The sequence below is a fragment of the Panthera uncia genome, chromosome C2 (assembly GCF_023721935.1).
Source record: "Panthera uncia isolate 11264 chromosome C2, Puncia_PCG_1.0, whole genome shotgun sequence".
Taxonomy (NCBI): Eukaryota; Metazoa; Chordata; class Mammalia; order Carnivora; family Felidae; genus Panthera; species Panthera uncia.
In genome coordinates, this window is record NC_064810.1 from 103,844,396 (window position 1) to 103,862,610 (window position 18,215).

The following is an 18,215-nucleotide window of genomic DNA, read 5'->3' on the forward strand; positions in this document are numbered from 1 at the left end:
TTACGGGACGGGGGCAGTAATGGTCTCCCTGAAAGCAACCTTTGGCTTTCCTGTGACACAAGGACAGCCATATTCTCTTTCCATCCTCTAAAAAGAACAGGGGAGATAATATTTTGGTATGTTTAAAAAAATAAACTGAAAGAAGAACAATCTTAAGAATCTTAACTACCTCTGAAGCACTTGTCTAAACATAATAGATAAAAAAAAAAAAGACAAACTTTAAATCACTTAAGTATCTTAGAAAGGTTAGAGACATGATATTAAGTAATACAAACTGCTTTTAAAGATTTTATGTAAATGAATTCTACTTAAGACTCATGAACTTACACTTACCTCTAATCTATCCACTAAAACTTCACACCTTTTTTCTATACTATTACATATTCACTGGAATGTTGTCAGTTTTCTACTGTCTTAACTTCTAAAATGTGATCACAACCAGAATTTTTAATCGTAAGTCATACAGCTTTTGTTTTCATTCACAGATACAGAAGAACTTTCCTAGGAAAATATGGCCCATCTACTCTATTATCTATATTCTAATGATCTTCAAGCACTAACTTGAAAAGAAAACAGGCAAGAAATGGCCTGAAGAGTGGATACTGATGGGCCAAATTCCTCAGCAGGTCTCTCCCAACAGGAGGTCTCCCTAAGGCTGGGTCCAGAATTTACCTGACCCAACTAACAATGACATAGGGAATGGATGGATGGTCTTATCGCAAATACTGAGCCTTGATTCTAGCAGTCTGCAATATTTTACAAATAAAAGGATTCAGAAATCAAAAAGAATTAACTTGTAACACATAGTAACATTTGTAACACAGTATGCCACATCTGGATAGAAACCAGAATGAAGTCTGAAGAACTACTATTAGTTTACAGTCATTAGACTGAGAACTATTGACTTGTAACAAAACAGAAACATAAATACAATGAATTTAAGTTAATTTTCTTGTTATTCATTACCTGAGCATAGATTTCCAGGTGTAATTCCCCCATTCCAGATACGATTGTCTCTTTGCTCTCAGTGTCGAAGTGGACTTTAAATGTAGGGTCTTCTCTTGTAAACCTGCTAATACCTTTTGAAAATTTTTCCAGATCATTCTTTAAAAACAGAAAGTCATTACACATTTTACTAAGCATGATAAGCAATAGGACTGTTGAAAGAACTTTACTGAATGAAATCAAATACATTAACAGCTAGGAAATAACAATGATCCCCACCTAGCTCCTAGGCCATACCCTTTCAATATTTATTTGAGCTTGGACACCACACAGTCAAGACAGCAGTGAATGGCTGGCTGATAGAATTCTTTCTATAACAAGATAGAAAACAAGAGTCCAAGACTTACCTATGCCCTTTCCTATTCTCAGATATACAGAAACTATCCACTTGTGGGGAAAACTGCCCATGAAGGGGAAAGAAGAACCTATGTTACTGTTACGTTTTAGAAATCCTATACACAATCAAAGGAATCAGTATATTTACCAAGACTTGACTGTAGCTTCAAGCAGAACAGTTAAGACCAAGAATAAGGCAAATGCCACTATGGGACTTCCCCCTTTCAAAACAACCTGCTTGGATGTGGCTGGATGTGCCTTTATTCTTCTTAGATGTAATTCCATACATGGTAAGCAGAATAATGGTCCTCTAAGGATATGCCCTAATCCTCCCAAACCTGTGAATTTACTTTATGAGGTGAAGGGGACTTTACAGATATGATTAAGGTTACAGACACTGAGATGGGGAAATTACCATGAAGAATCTGAAGAATCTTTAAAAAGGAAGAGGAGTACAGAAGGTTAAGTCAGGGAGACAGAATGAGTGAAGAAGAGGCAGAAGACATTTGAAGCACAAAAGGGACTCATTTCATGGTTGACAGCATTGAAGACAAGACATAAGCCCAGGAAGATGGGCAGCCTCTAGTGACCGTCATCTGGGAAATGGGGACCCCAGTTCTAACAGCCACAAAGAGCTGGATTTTGCCAACAATCTGAGTTAGCTAAAAATAAAATGTCCCCTGGAGCCTCCAGAAAGGAAAACAGCTCTGTCAATACCTTGATTTTAGCCAATTAAGAACTACCTCAGATTTCTAACACTGTAAAAGAATATACTTGTGTTATTTTAAGCCACCAAGTTTGTGGTACTTTCTTAGCAGCAATAGGAAACTAACACACCCTGGATCACCAGTATTTAACAGCTATCACATGTGCATGGAATCATTCTATATGTGTATGCTCTGTGTATGTTCCTCAAATTCTAACTACAATGCTGCAAGACAGAATTATCCACATTTCACAGGTGAGGAAACTAGGTGTAGAAAGGTGAAGTGACTTGCTCAAGGCCACAGAGCTAGTGCATGGCAAAGCTGGGACTGAATCCTGGGTCAGTCGATCTCTGAAGTCTCTTGCCTTTTCGCTACACTATGTATTTTCAACTTACTAGAAAATCATCCCTGCCCCACTATCGAGATTCACAGCTTTATGCAGTGACTTCATTATTTGAATTAAATTTGACTTTACTCCAGCAAGCAGATGGCCCTAAGACACCAAAAAACCTTTTAGATACTGATGCCTTTGATTTCCCTCCACTGTTGTGAACTATCAACAGTTAAATACCTTACATAGACTCTAAATTAGGAATGAAGAAGCACAGTATCATTAACTTCTGTCCCTGAACGTTCTGAAGGGAAAAACAAACAATTTTGCAAAGTACCTAGAACTGTGGCATTTCACTGTGTGGTAAGATGCAAGGTTTGCCTTTTCTCAAATTTCTGATATGGAAGGATTTAATGTTTCTTACTCCCTCAACATCCTCTTTTCTGTATCGAGAAGGGTCTGGAAAATCTCATTTCCTCAAAAAAGAGGAAGTAGTACCTGTTAATGTATTCACAAGACAATAAACCAGAGTATGTTCTGTAAACAATAGCTCCCAAATGACAAGAGGTCATAAAATGTTCACTCAATGCATGAATGAATTCACTTCAATTTACGATATTAACATGACTATTATGAATGTCAAAGCAACTTTAAGACTCAGTTATGACAGCAATGCAAATTAAACCTATTCAAGCAATTCTGGTTACATAAAAAGCAAATGACATCAAGTCCAATCATAGAAAGAAAAACAGTCTTGTTTTAGGCTTTCCACATTATAACCAGACATGTACTTCCTAACTACCACAAATCCAGAGATGTATTATAATCCATGAGGCAATTATTCTATACAGTAATCTAATGTACTTCAGTGGGGTTTTACTACAACTTAAGACAAATGTCCCTGTTTCCCCTTTTCATTCCTTTATGATGTGAATCTAGGAAAATATTCTTATTACTTTGGAGCTAGTGATACTGTAAAGAGTTGGAAAGCACAGTCTCGTACCAATTTTAATACCACCAATTTTTTCAGATATAGTGTGAAAAGTAATTACTACCAACAGACTGGTTGTTTTTTTTTTAAGTTTATTTATTTATTTTCAGAGAGAGAGAGAGTGAGCAAGCAAGTGGGAAAGGGGCAGAAAGAGGGGGGGAAAGAATCTCAAGCAGATTCCACACTTCCAGTATAGAGCCTGATGTGGGGCTCAAACCCACGACGCCACAAGATCATGCATGACCTGAGCCGAAACCAAGAGTCAGACCCTTAAGCAACTGAGCCACCCATATGCCCCCAGACTGGTAGTTTTAAAAGGTGATCTCGGGGCGCCTGGGTGGCTCAGTCGGTTAAGCGTCCAGCTCTTGATTTCAGCTTAGGTCATGATCTTGTGGGTTCCTGGGATTGAGCCCTGAGTCGGGCTTTGCACTGACAGTGTGGAGCCTGCTTGGAGTTCTCTCTCTCTGCCCCTCCCCTGCTTATGCATGCATGCTCTCTCTCAAAATAAATAAACATTAAAAAAAAAAAAAAAGGTAATCTCAATACCAAAAGAAGAAATAGAGACCATGAGATTGCTGGTTATCATAAGATACTATATGCATTGTGAGCTCAAGTTTTTACTGCGATATACTGAGTTTGACACCCATCTCCTACCTTGTTAGAAGGCTTCATTGCTATTGAAATGACAGGATCAGGAACATGAATTGACTCCTAAAATATTTTTTAAAAGAACAGAGAAGAATTCAAATACAGTACTGTTTGGTCCAGGAATGAATTAATTTTAATGTGCTACTTACAAAAGTATAAATACTAGTCAACATGTTTAGGCTAGACGATATATAGTGTGATATATAGTGTGGTCTGTTTCATATTAAATGTATCAATATAATACATTAATAAATGCACACATTTACATTATCTCCTCCCTCCCCAAATAACAAAAATAAATTATTTATTAACTGTTTAAGACCTCTAAGTTTACTGACACATTCAGTTTAAACATAATCATAATGAACCCAATGCCAAGATGTGGAATTTCTTATTGGCTAGTGGCTACATGTACTGTTGCCATCTTTTGATAAGTTACTTTATTTAATCAAAATATACCATGACCACTGATAAAACAGAGAAAGGGCACTAGATTCTTTATACGTATGATACCTCATTCAATCAATCACAACTCTGACAAGCAGATGTTATTATCCCCATTTTACAAATTAAATTATTAAGGGCTTGGAAAGAAGACAAAATAACTTGGCCAAGAGTCAGTAAGGAGTATAGGGCAAAGGTGAGACTCTAATCAAGGTCTATTTGCTTCAAAGCCTAAGCACTTCCCACAACCTCCAGTCCCTCATATTATTAGTGACAAATATTTAGAGAAGGCCTTATCAATAATATTTGTTTACAAAACATGCCTCTTCTCTAGATCCCCCCAAAAACCTGTACAGATTTTGATTTTTTTGTAGTATCTTAAGTCAAAATGTAAAACCATAGATATTAGAGAATATTTATTTTATACAGAAAAACTAAATTATAAGATTATGACTGAGTCACATAATACAGGAACTATTATAGTGCTCATCTATTAGGGATAGACCAGTTCTTATGTAAAGAACCCACTATAAATTCCTTCACTGCAAATTCCTATCCCCCTGTGTATTCCTATTCTTTCTTTACTGAATTCAGCTTGAACAGATGATTTTACTGTCAGAGAACCTGCTCTCCTACAGGCGCAAAAAAGGGAAATGAGTGAAGGGGATTCACAGGCAGGAACTACTCAAGCATGCTCTTTCCTTTGGGATCCTTCAGCGATGAAAAGCCATTGAGTTCCACAGGGCAGCCTGTCTGCAGTAAGACTGTTTAGTTGCACCTCTCCTTCAAGCAGGGTTCTACTCTGTTATCCCCTAGTCTACATGTTCCAGTTCTCTGGGGGGACTGAGGCAAGGGTCCACTCTGGCTGCTAGATTAGTAAGTAAGGGGCACTCCACTGGGACCGGCCTGATTATGGCAACAGGAATTAGAAGGGAATCCCCTATGGGGAGGCAGATCTTAAGAGCAGAGGAATCGGCACTACACAGTCCCGGTGTATCTAGTGAAGAGTTCTCCCTCCAGGCTAAACCTAACAGGACCGTGGAATTATTTTACTAAGAAAAACCAGATAACTTACATAGAGCATTTGTCTGACATCCAAAGAGTCACCCACAACAAATCTACTGATGCCTGTGGCAATAAATAAAAACTTCTGTGATTGTTTTTTCTGAAGTACTAAATGTACTATATAAAAACAAAGACTTTTAAAACTCAAATGACAAACAGCTTTGAAATGAAATGACATACCATAGAAAGGCCACTATTATTTTTGTTTGTGAATGTGTCTCCGCTAGCACAGTCGATGCCAAACAATGCACAGATGTCTCCAGCATACACTTCCTCAACATCCTAAATAAAGAAATAACACAAAATAATGCTTGCAAGTAATACAAATCAGGACATAGTAACTAAAAAGTAATTACACAATAAACACATTGTACATAAACAAGTATGGCAGCATCTCACCATGGATTCTACAGAAAATGAATTATAGAACCAGTGCAATACCAACAATCAACCACAGCAAGATATAGCTTGAATAGGGCCTTTATTTAAACCGTATCTTGATTGACAAGATTTTACTTTAAATGGACATTTAGAGCTATGGCATCATTATTTGGAGGATATGTAGTAGTGACAGTACACAGAGCCTCACACTTCTAAAGTGATTTCTATGGATTAAAAAGGATGTATTACACCTGGGTGGCTCAGTAGGTTAAGTGTCTGACTCTGGATTTTGGCTCAGGACATGATCTCATGGTCGTGAGATCGAGCCTTGCATCGGGCTCTGCACTGACAGCATACAGCCTACTTCTCTCTCTTCTCTCCTCTCTCTCTCTCTCCCCCTCTCCCTACCCCTCCACTGCACTTGTGTGCGTGCATGCTCTCTCTCTCAAGATAAATAAAAAAACAAACAAAAAAGGATGTATATTATACGTGTTGCCACAGTCCAACAATGACATATGTATGACAAAGACGTAAGAGGAAAAACTGCAAAGGAAGTTTTGAAAACAAAGGCAGGGGAATTCAGCTCATGTACTTAAAATAATTTTAATTTCTCACAGATGCAAGCAGTCAAGTAAACACAGGAAATCAAGAACAAAGCACTGGTGCCTCTTAAGTTTCCTAGTTTTTGTCCACTTATATTGACAGTTCATTCATAACAGCTGTGGCTGTGAATGAGCAAGTGTGCCTGAGTCTAACATTTACACAGATAAACACATCTCCTAGCCTCTGGCCGGCCCATAAAAACAAACGGCTGTGACAATCACCAATCCCTCTATAATGCCCCCTGCTGCCTATCTCACAAAACAGCAATTGCATCCAATTTTGAAAGACTGCTCACTCACCTTCCAGGAGAGACAAAGTTATGGTTACCACAAATTTCTGAATGTCATAAGCTTTTGCTGACAAATAAACCTCTCTAGGAATAGAAGTGACTTGGGAAAGAGCAGGAGGAGGAGACAACTTCACACACTTAGCATTTCTACCAAGACTTAATCCTAAAAGACCACAGAAGGCATGGATAGATTCAGAACCAATTCAAAAATTCAAGCCATAAACCAAAGTTTATTTCCCAGATAAGATCTTGAGAGGCTCTAAATCTTCAGATGGATTTCAGCACCAATAAGGTCCTTCTGCGGGGGCTGGTTCTATAATAGGAATAAAAAGCTCTAGGGTTAAATAGGGCTTTCACACAGGCCATACTTGTGAAAGTTAATTCCCTGAAATGTTGGACACTGTGTATGAACTAATTACTCTCAATTGCCTCTGAAAACCACTTACGTTGTCCTAACACCTATTACACACTCTTTGTGATGGCAGTTCTTGAGAAAGGTGCTGAATCTTGTGTTCTGAGTCTTAGGGAACTAATCGTCCTTTCTCCTTAACCTTGGCCATTGAGGAAATACAGCTAATCACAAACAGTGGCATAAAATGTGTCCTTAACATCTAGTAATTTAGCCCATACCAAAGTGCGACATCAGAATTATAGCAGGGGCACCTGAGTGACTCAGTCGGTTAAGTGTCTGACTTCGGCTCAGGTCATGATCTCACAGTTCATGAGTTCAAGCCCCAGGGTGGACTCTGTGCTGATAGCTCGGAGCCTGGAACCTGCTTCAGATTCTGTGTCTTCCTCTATCTCTGCCCTTCCCCTGCTCACACTCTCTCTCTCAAAAATAAATAAATGTTAAAAAAAATTTAAAAAAAAAAGAATTATAGCATATCTAAGTAAAAAGGAAGAAGTTAGGAAAACACATTCAAGTAGAAGTGATTTTCTTGTGGGACTCAGCATACCAAGAAGGAAGATCTATTTCATGTGAATTGCATTCGCGATATTTCTGATCTCTCAACAAGGACCTCTACTTGCCTCCATCATGTCGGCGTGCATGCGAACCAGCCGTTGCACCCGCACTTTCTTTCCCGTCCGCGCGTTACAGATGGTGTCACCCTTCTTCAGTTCTCCTTGATAATTGCGGACATATGTTAACTGTCCAAATCGCCCAGCCTATAAGTCAAGATTGGGTAAGGGCAGAAAGAAGAAAAAAGAGATGTAAGAATCAAAATTAGGAGAAAAACCTCACAACAACCTCCAATTATTCCCTATCAATTTTAGTAGTATACTTTATATATGTGTTTTGGTTTATTGCCATAAAATACTTAAAAATATCAGCTTTGAATATACATGAGTTAAATGGTTGTTGCTGGTCTTTTTGGTATCACAATCCAAGATATTACTTCTGATTCTTCTGAAATAAAAATTAGAAAATAATTTTAAATTGTATATGTAATAAGGAAATATCCTTTTGCCTTCTAATATTATTTCATAAGTTCAGTTTAATACAATTAAGATGTAAACACAAATCAGTAATAATTATTGGAAAGACAATATATATTGGAAAGAGCAAAAATATTATCAGAAATGGTAAAGCTGTACTATACACCTAGAAAACCTTTGATAAGCACCTGGAAAGCTATACAAATAAGCATTTTTTTTTTTTTTTTTTTGAGAGAGAGAGAGAGGGCACAATTGAGCAAGGGACAGAAAGAGAGGGAGAGAGGGTGAGAGGAAAGGAGAGAGAGAAGTGGGGGTCACCCAAAGCAGGGCTTGAACTCATGAACCGTGAGATTACAACCTGAGCCAAAGTCAGATGCTTAACCAACTGAGCCACCCAGATGCCCACAAAGAAGCATTCTTTAAAATAACTGAATATAAAATAATCAAGGATCAATTCCTCCTCAATCTTAACACTAACCAATTAGATATGCTTTAAAAGTTGCCAATTCTTCCCATGCTAATTTACAGGTTTAACACAATAGCAAAAAAATTCCCAAGAGGAATTTTTAAACATTTGATTAATGATTTTAAAATTCATTTAGAAGAATAAATGGATAAAAATAGAAATTTCTGAAGAATTAAGGCAATAAGAAGCTAACCCCGACTGATATAAAAATATATTAAATATTCCAAACTTAAAAAGTACAGAAGTACTATTAAAATGTCACTAACATTCTTTGCACAGCTAGAACAAACAATTCTAAAATTTGTATGGAACCACAAAAGACCCTGAATAGCCAAGGCAATTCTGAAATTTTAACAAAAACAAAACAGGAGGCATGATGATTCTGGATTTCAAGCTACATTAAAATGCTATGTCATCAAGATGGTATGGTCCTGGCAAAAAAACACACACATAGATCAATGGAACAGAACAGAGAACCCAGAAATGGACCCACAACTATAAGGTCAACTAATCTTCGACAAGGCGAGAAAGGAATAACCACTGGAGAAAAGACAGTCTCTTCAACAGATGGTGTTGGGAAAACCAGACAGCAACATGCAGAAGAATGAAACTGGACCACTTGCTCATACCAGACACAAAAACAAATTCAAAACGGATGAAAGACCTAGATGTGAGACAGGAGGCCATCAAAATCCTAAAGAACACAGGCAGCAACTTTTCGACGTTGGCTATAGCAACTTCTTACTAGACATGTCTCCGGAGACAAGGGAAACAAAAGCAAACATGAACTACTGAGACCTCATCAAAATAAAAAGCTTCTGCACAGCCAAGGAAACAATCAGCAAAACTAAAAGGCAACCAACAGAATGGGAGAAGATATTTGCAATGACATATCTGATAAAGGCTTAGTATCCAAAATCTATAATGAACCTATCAAACACAACACCTAAAAAACAAACAACCCAGTTAAGAAATGGGCAAAAGACATGAAAAGACACTTTTCGAAAGAACACATCCAGATGGCTGACACAAGAAAAGATGCTCAACATCATTCATCATCAGGGAAATACAAATCAAAACCACAGTGAGATATCACCTCATACCAGTCAGAATGGCTGAAATTTATTAATAAGACAAGAAACAACAGGTGGTGGTAAGGATGCAGACTGGAACCCTTTTGTGCTATTGGTGGGAATGCAAACTGGTGTATCCACTCTGGAGAACAGTATGGAGATTCCTCAAAAAGTTAAAGATAGAACTAACCTATGATCCAGCAATTGCACTATTTGGTATTTACCCAAAGAATACAAAAGTACAGAGTCAAAGGGGTACATGCACCCCAATGTTTACAGCAGCATTAACTACAATAGCCAAACTCTCTCTCTCTCAAAAATAAACATTTAAAAAAATTCTTAAAATAAATAATACTCAATGCTGATAAAGATGCACTGAAATAATACATTACTCTGAGAGTATGACAGGAATCTGGCAAAAAAGCATTCATTCCTTTAATTCAGTAATCACCATTCTAGGAATCCTAAGAAGACATTCTTACATATATATATTTTTAAAAGCTTTACACATAAAAATTGTCACTGCAATGTTATTTGTACTTTTTAATTTAAAATTATCTTTTTCTTTTACAAGAAGTGTATTGTAAAAATTTTTTAATGAAAACTAAGAAAACGCCTCCAAAATATAATCCCGTTACAGAAATAACCACTCTTAACACTTCGAAATTATCTACCTTTTTTCTCCACTTACAACATATGAATAGAAGCAACGACACCCTAACAAAAAGTACACCCCCGTACTCAAATCTTGGTTTCTAATATCATTCTTGATTAAAAAGAACCAAAGCACCTAGAGAAATGGTTGATTCTAGAGCTGGGACAGGGAGTACACATGATAAGCATGGGGGATCCTATAGTGCCACAAAGTCAGGAAGTATTCGAAAGAACACAGGAGCAACCGAAAGAGCTCCAATGGCCAAACCTGGGCAACAAAATAAATAACATACTATTCACTGTATCTCACAATAAATATCCATGAGGCCATATTGATATAAAGGAATGACTGAATAAAAATATAAATGGGGGAAAGAAGACAACACCCACATAACTGACAGTGGATACTGTTCCCTCAAGGGGGTAGAGCATAATTCCTCCCCCCTTAAGCATGGGCTGTGTACAGTAACTTCCTTCTAAAGAGGCTGTATGGAAGGCGGGGGGGGAGGGGGGAGCCTTTTAGCAGAGCAATCTGTAACCAAATCTTTCATATTCATTTTGTAATAGGAAGAAAACCTTAAAAGAATATTTCTACATATAGCAATTAAATACATTAGAAAGCCACTTACCTCCAGTTTAAAAGCCAGGCCTACAAATGGGTGGGAACTGTTTCTTTCAGAGTTCATTAAGATTTTGTTTTTCTCTTTCGAGTCACTTAAAAGAAATGTAAATCTGTGAGATGCAGTATTTGATACTTCTTGTATATCAATTTGTTTCATCAGAGTATTACCTGGGCAAAAGCACATGCATGCTAAACATTTATACCTCCCATAACTGAAATTTCACTGAAAGAGATGAGTAAGAATAACTTCTCAGGGCTTAATTACTACATTGTGACAGGACCAGAGTAGACTAAAAACACAGAAGTGCCAGTTTAAGAAAAGAAAAATAATCAATGAGACCTTTAAAAAGTTTGTTTCTCAAAGCTTTTTTTGGGGGGTATGACCAAAACCAGCTGGTCCCAAATGAAAAAATTTACTAATGATGCAAACCTTGGTAGATAATAAACCATACTTCTTTCTAACTCACAAACAGAATATGATATGGAAAGTGGTATAATATTTTTCTAGGTGTCAAAAGTGTTATCCAAATAGAAATGGGCGATTGATTTTAGTAAATTACAGGGAAAAAACCACAAACACAACTTAATCAAAAGAACCACTCTTAAATTCTTTCATAGTACCTGTTAAAATATTTGTGTATAAACTAAGATTCAGTTTCCAAGACTTACTCGTCCTGATTGAGAATAGCATAATTTTGGACTTCAGATGGATTTGGGAGGTATTCTAAAACAGCATCTAGAAGGGGCTGAACTCCCTTGTTCTTCAAAGCACTTCCCAAAAAGACAGGAGTAAATGACCTATTTAGAGTAGCTCTTCGGATTGCACGCTACAAAAGAAAAAAAATTTAATAATTACTAACTTTAAAAAAAGTTTTGTATTTCAAATCAATTACAAACCAACAAGTGAATAAAATGAACTGGTACTCGTTGGAGTACAGGCTATTGTGCAGACTAGAATCAGGTCCTCTATAACTTAAGGTCAAAATACAAGAAAAAAAAAAAAAATCAGTTCCTTTTTCAGGGCTAGGAAGCGATTCACTGTATAACCACTTTTGACACTCTTGCAGTGTCACTAATTTTCAATATGACCAAAAATACACACATACACATAAAAAAAGAGGCACACACACACAGAATTGTATAAACAGTATGCTAACAATTATGTAAAACATAAGGAAAAGTAAAACACACAATCTCTGGAAAGATACACCACAATCTATTAACTGGTAACCTGTTATCAGGAAGAGGCAGAGAACTAGGCAAATGGGAATCACATGCGAGATTTTTTCTTTACTGTATACTTTTGTATGTTTTTAAATGTTTAAAACAATGAAAAATAGCATCTATTAAAAAACGTTTAATTAACAGATTTTTCTTTTTTTAAAAATAACATACATACAGGAAGCCAAGGGTACAAATCACTCACAAATTAAGGGCCATGATTGTAACAGGCTTTAAAATAACAACCTCTAGGTCATACCCCACTCTATTGCAAGCACTATTAATGTGTCCCAGCTGTATGCCCCAGGTGGCCCTCCCAGCTAAGCAGGCCTCTGAGGAGCTGTAGGTCTTAGCAGCCGGAAGAGGTCAACAGCAGTGCTGTGGCCACAAGCCGCCACAGCAGAAATACAGAGCCAGTGTACAAGTCTTTCTCAGTCCTCATGAAAAAATAGAAAACTAGCTACTCCAAGAAACATGTACAATCACAATTTCCAAACAGCACCACAGTGAACAGTAGCATAACAGCTGCATACGATAAAGGGAGTATAAAACAGGGGAAAATATGCATAACAAGAGAGAAACTGCTATATGAAATTATCACAAAAGCTTGTTTTTGCTGTTGCTAGGATCCAGAAATGGCTACCTTACTAACGGCTTAGATTACCCCTATGCCACATGATCACAACTCAGACTTTCTGCCCCTCTCTCATATGCAAGTAGGGATGTAAAAGAATCTTACCACGTTTAGTTTAATTGAATAGAGAAAAACTTGAGGGTGGCAGATTTAACAAGAGGTTTATTTTTCCAAAAATTTCCCTTGTTTTCATAAGAATCACTTGCACACTTGAAAGTTATTGCCTTTCCACTGTCCCTAATAATATATCCAATAATACATAAAGTAAAGTATACCCATGTATCCTATGCAGAAAACAGTAAACAGAGCAGCGCTGAAACAACTAGGCTTAGAAAAGCCTGTTTGCAAGGCTGGCCCCCTGGAAGGTGTCTGGGAACCTGGATTTCAGGAGGGTTCCCAGCATTCCAAGAACCATGAATGGTTTGCTGGGCCTACACTGTTTGCACAGTGTGGTGTAATGCTGAACACCTGCTTTCCTTCTGGGAGTCTGGAATATGGGTACACACTAGGCAGAGGATGTCTGTGACCAGCCCTTCATAACACCCAGGGCACTGAGTTTCCAGTAGCTGGGATTTCACAGGTGAGGTCACCACTCACTGCTGGAGGAATGAGGCCTGCCCCGCCATGACTCCACTGGGAAAGGACTCTTGGAAGCTTACACGTGGTTTCTTCTGGACTTTACCTCATGTGCCTTTACCCTTTGCCGGTTCTGCCTTGTATCCTTTCACTGTATTAAATCATAGTCATGAGTATGATAATGTGTTGAGAACCCTGGGTGATCCTCATGAATCACTGAACCAGGGAATGGTCTTGGGGATCTCTGACACAACCCCAGTAATAGATAAAATCCTAACTCTGCACTGAGGTTCCCAGGACACAATGCTTGACCTATACCTTCCTACATAGTTTGTGAATGCTAAAGGACTCAAGTTATGAGATATATTAAAGCATCCTCAGCTTCAATAGGGTTCTTCCCTTGTGCATCTGATCTACTATAACCCCCATGAGTACAAGGTCTTACACACAATAATTATTTACCTGATCTCTGCTAAGTGTACCATGTGGTTTGGTAAAATGAATGTTTTTTTAATGGTAAAATAAACATAGAATTTATCATTTTAATCAGTTTTCAGTACACAGCTCAGTGGCATTAAGTACATTTACACTGCTATGCTATGCCACCTCCACCTCTATCCATCTCCAGAACTTTTTCATCATCTCAAATTGAAACTCTGACCCATTAAACTCTCCACTCCGTAACGCACCCCTCTGCCACTGACCCTGGTAACCACTACTTCTGTCTCTAGGAATTATGACTATTCTGGGTACCTCATGTAAGTGGAATCATACAATATTTGTCTTTTTGTGTCTAGTTTGTATCATTTGGCATGTCTTCATAGTTCATCCATGCTATAATGTGTATCAGAATCTCATTCCTTTTTAAGGCTGAATAATATTCCATTGCATGTAGATACTCATTTTGTTTATCCATTCATCCACTGCTAAGCATTTGGATTGCTTCCCGGTTTTTGCTATTGTGAATAGTGCTGTTATCAACACAAGTGTACAAATACCTGTTTGAGTCCCTGCTTTCAATTATTTTGGATATTACCCAGAAGTGGAATCCCTGGATCATATGGTAGTTCTAGGTTTAATTTTTTTTTAAACAATGGCTATACTTTCTCTACAGTGACTGTATCACCTTACATCCCCACTAGCAATGCACAAGAGTTTCAATTTCTCCACATCCCTGCCAATACTGGTCATTTTACAGAAAATAACTAGGGATGCCTGAAAATATTTTATTTACCAGAAAATAACAGGGATGCCTGAAAATATTTTATTTACCAGAAAATAACAGGAATGCCTGGGTGGCTCAGTGAATTAAGTGTCCGACTTTGGCTCAGGTCAAGATCTCGCCGTTTGTGAGTTTGAGCCCCGCCTCAGACTCTGTGCTGACAGCTCAAAGCCTGGAGCCTGCTTTGGATTCTGTCTCCCTCTCTCTCTGCCCCTCCCCCACTCACACTCTCTTTCTCTCAAAAATAAAAACATTAAAAAAAAAAAAAAAGAAAGAAAAGAACATTAACAGAAAAAAATTGATTCTGGGTTTTTGGTTTTTTTTTTAAATAGCCATCCTCATAGATAAAGTGAAATATCATTATGGTTCTGATTTGCTCTCCCTAATGATTACTGATGCTGAGCATCTTTTTGGTTGCTTATTGACCATGTGTACGTCTCCTGTGGAAAAACTGTCTATTCAAAAAATAAATACCAGTCTCAGACAGATATCTTATTTTTATAGAATTGATCAAGTGAAGAAATCTATACAGCCCTTCTAAATAGTACAATACTACACGTATCAACATTTAGTCTGCAAACATTTAACAGCCTTGTCTCTTAAATCTGTCTTTATTGCTATAACGCTTCTATATTTATCTTCTTCTTTCTTAAGGTATACCCAAGAGGTTGGATGTTTAAATATCTTTTTTTTTCCTAGAACAAACTGTAACTGCTTTCCCATTTTAAGATGTTACAGCACTCCTTACTTTAAAAAACAGAGTTATATGTCACAGCCAAGTATTTTTCGAAAAAAAATCAACAATGTTAAATAAATTTGCTCAGATTTCATTAATAAAAGCCATGCATAAAAGCATCATGTCTTTTTCCCACAAAAAACAAACAACAAAAAACCCCACCACTTTTTCTGGTTAATGTAAGACTTATTTTGAGAGCACTTGCCTTTAAATCAGAAATTGAGGGGATTTTTTCTTCCAGGAACATCTCACCAAGCTGCTCATCTGAATTGGCAACACATTCAATCAGCTCCTGCCGGTGGTCAGCTGCTGCTGCCCTGAATTCTGCTGGAATTTCCTCATATCGAACAATTTGACTAAGAAAAGAAATGCTTTGTGTTGCTATTTTAAGGATATTCAATTAAAAATAAAAAGCACCAGAAAAATGAAACTAGACCACTTTCTTACACCATTCACAAAAACAAACTCAAAATGGATAAAGGACCTGAATGTGAGACAGGAAACCATCAAAACCCTAGAGGAGAAAGGAGGAAAAAACTTCTCTGACCTCAGCCGCAGCAATTTCTTACTTGACACATCCCCAAGGGCAAGGGAATTAAAAGCAAAAATGAACTATTGGAACCTCATGAAGATAAAAAGCTTCTGCACAGCAAAGGAAACAATCAACAAAACTAAAAGGCAACCAACGGAATGGGAAAAGATATTTGCAAATGACATATCGGACAAAGGGCTAGTATCCAAAATCTATAAAGAGCTCACCAAACTCCACACCCAAAAAACAAATAATCCAGTGAAGAAATGGGCAGAAGACATGAATAGACACTTTTCTAAAGAAGACATCCAGATGGCCAACAGGCACATCAAAAGATGCTCAACGTCACTCCTCATCAGGGAAATACAAATCAAAACCACACTCAGATATCACCTCACTCCAGTCAGAGTGACTAAAATGAACAAATCAGGAGACTATAGATGCTGGAGAGCATGTGGAGAAATGGGAACCCTCTTGCACTGCTGGTGGGAATGCAAACTGGTGCAGCCGCTCTGGAAAACAGTGTGGAGGTTCCTCAAAAAATTAAAAATAGATCTACCCTGTGACCCAGCAATAGCAATGCTAGGAATTTACCCAAGAGATACAGGAGTGCTGACGCATAGGGGCACTTGTACCCCAATGTTTATAGCAGCACGCTCAACAATAGCTAAATATGGGAAGAGCCTAAATGTCCATCAACTGACGAATGAATAAATTGTGGTTTACATACACAATGGAATACTACGTGGCAATGAGAAAGAATGAAATATGGCCCTTTGTAGCAACGTGGATGGAACTGGAGAGTGTTATGCTAAGTGAAATAAGTCATACAGAGAAAGACAGATACCATATGTTTTCACTCTTATGTGGATCCTGAGAAACTTAACAGAAACCCATGGGGGAGGGGAAGGAAAAATAAAAGAGGTTAGAGTGGGAGAGAGCCAAAGCATAAGGGACTCTTAAAAACTGAGAACAAACTGAGGGTTGATGGGGGGTGGGGGGGGGGGGGTGGGTGATGGGTATTGAGGAGGGCACCGTTTGGGATGAGCACTGGGTGTTGTATGGAAACCAATTTGACAATAAATTTCATATTAAAAAAAATAAATAAATAAAATTAAATTAAAAAAATAAAAAGCACCAATGAAAAAGATGAACCCTAATGGCTAAATTTTTTTTAGATGAGAAAGAACTCTGATATATTTGCATTAAAATGAAATGTAAAGACTAACTTTAAAATTTACACAAAGGTTGTACTACTAGTAAATGTAAGAGCCAAGATTCAAAGCCAATCTTACTCCAAAGCTCATATGACTCTTGAAAATTCTATTAACCAAATTAACCAGAACATTGTAGTCACTAACAAGCAGGAATAGAGACCTCTCTATTATTAACAAACCCAATTACAGAATATTACCACAGAATACATTAATTTACAGTAAAAAAAAGTTTAGTAAATATGACAAACTCTTCAACCTTTACCCCAGGTTCTCCATTCCTCTAGGGGATGAATAGGTTTAAGACTCACAAATAAAATATACACAACTGAGAAATGGATATACTTGATGTTTAAAAACGTCAGTCTCAAAGACTTTCAAAGTATTTCTTTAAAAATGGAAACTAATTTCAAAAAAGTAAGCTTTTCAGAAAACATGTTCCTAAAAAAAATAAAAGAAGTCAACTGCAAATAGTCAGAATATAATTCTTACTATCCTAAAGAATGGTCTTCACAGCCTTCAGATCGTAATTTCATCCTTCCTGTCAAGCTCCCTGGTTCTTACTCTTTCGGGTCAGAATCATCTGTGGAGGGTTTTCAAAATTTACATACCCAGTGGTCTAGGGCTGGGAGAGGGTTCAGGTATGTTAAGAAATTTCATCTGTGGTGGGAGCATACAACAAAGTTTAAAAGCCTCTACTTTAGAAGACAAATGTGTGCCCTGGTAATTCTGGGAAAGTGGATTTATTCACTCATTTACAAATATTTTTTGAATACTTATGTACTAGGAAGTTCTAGGGCTGGGGACACAGCACTGAATAAACTTTATTAAAATATCACTGTTCTCTTGACCTCACATCCTAAGAAGTAGATGGTCACACAAAAAGTGAGAGAACCGCCTATATTCTTTCTCTGCCTACAAGACAGCTGATAAGGACAAATGATAGTTAACTGATCACAACACCCTGCACCCACCTGCCAGCCTAGCAATCCCAGTTTCACAGCAGAGAAGGAAAACCTCTCAGGAAT

At 37.5% G+C, this 18,215-nt stretch overlaps 1 protein-coding gene across 1 annotated transcript in view; it reads right to left on the reverse strand.

Annotated features, from left to right (window-relative positions):
* The window catches only part of GFM1 (G elongation factor mitochondrial 1), a 45,662-nt gene that overhangs the window by 20,153 nt on the left and 7,294 nt on the right, over window positions 1–18,215 (reverse strand). The window contains exons 6-13 of the mRNA XM_049629637.1: window positions 15,647–15,797; window positions 11,722–11,879; window positions 11,060–11,144; window positions 7,830–7,967; window positions 5,708–5,809; window positions 4,025–4,081; window positions 967–1,104; window positions 5–87 (exon numbers count right to left, since the gene is read on the reverse strand). Of these exons, the coding sequence (XP_049485594.1) occupies window positions 5–87; window positions 967–1,104; window positions 4,025–4,081; window positions 5,708–5,809; window positions 7,830–7,967; window positions 11,060–11,144; window positions 11,722–11,879; window positions 15,647–15,797 (912 nt within the window). The remainder of the gene's footprint in view (window positions 1–4; window positions 88–966; window positions 1,105–4,024; window positions 4,082–5,707; window positions 5,810–7,829; window positions 7,968–11,059; window positions 11,145–11,721; window positions 11,880–15,646; window positions 15,798–18,215) is intronic.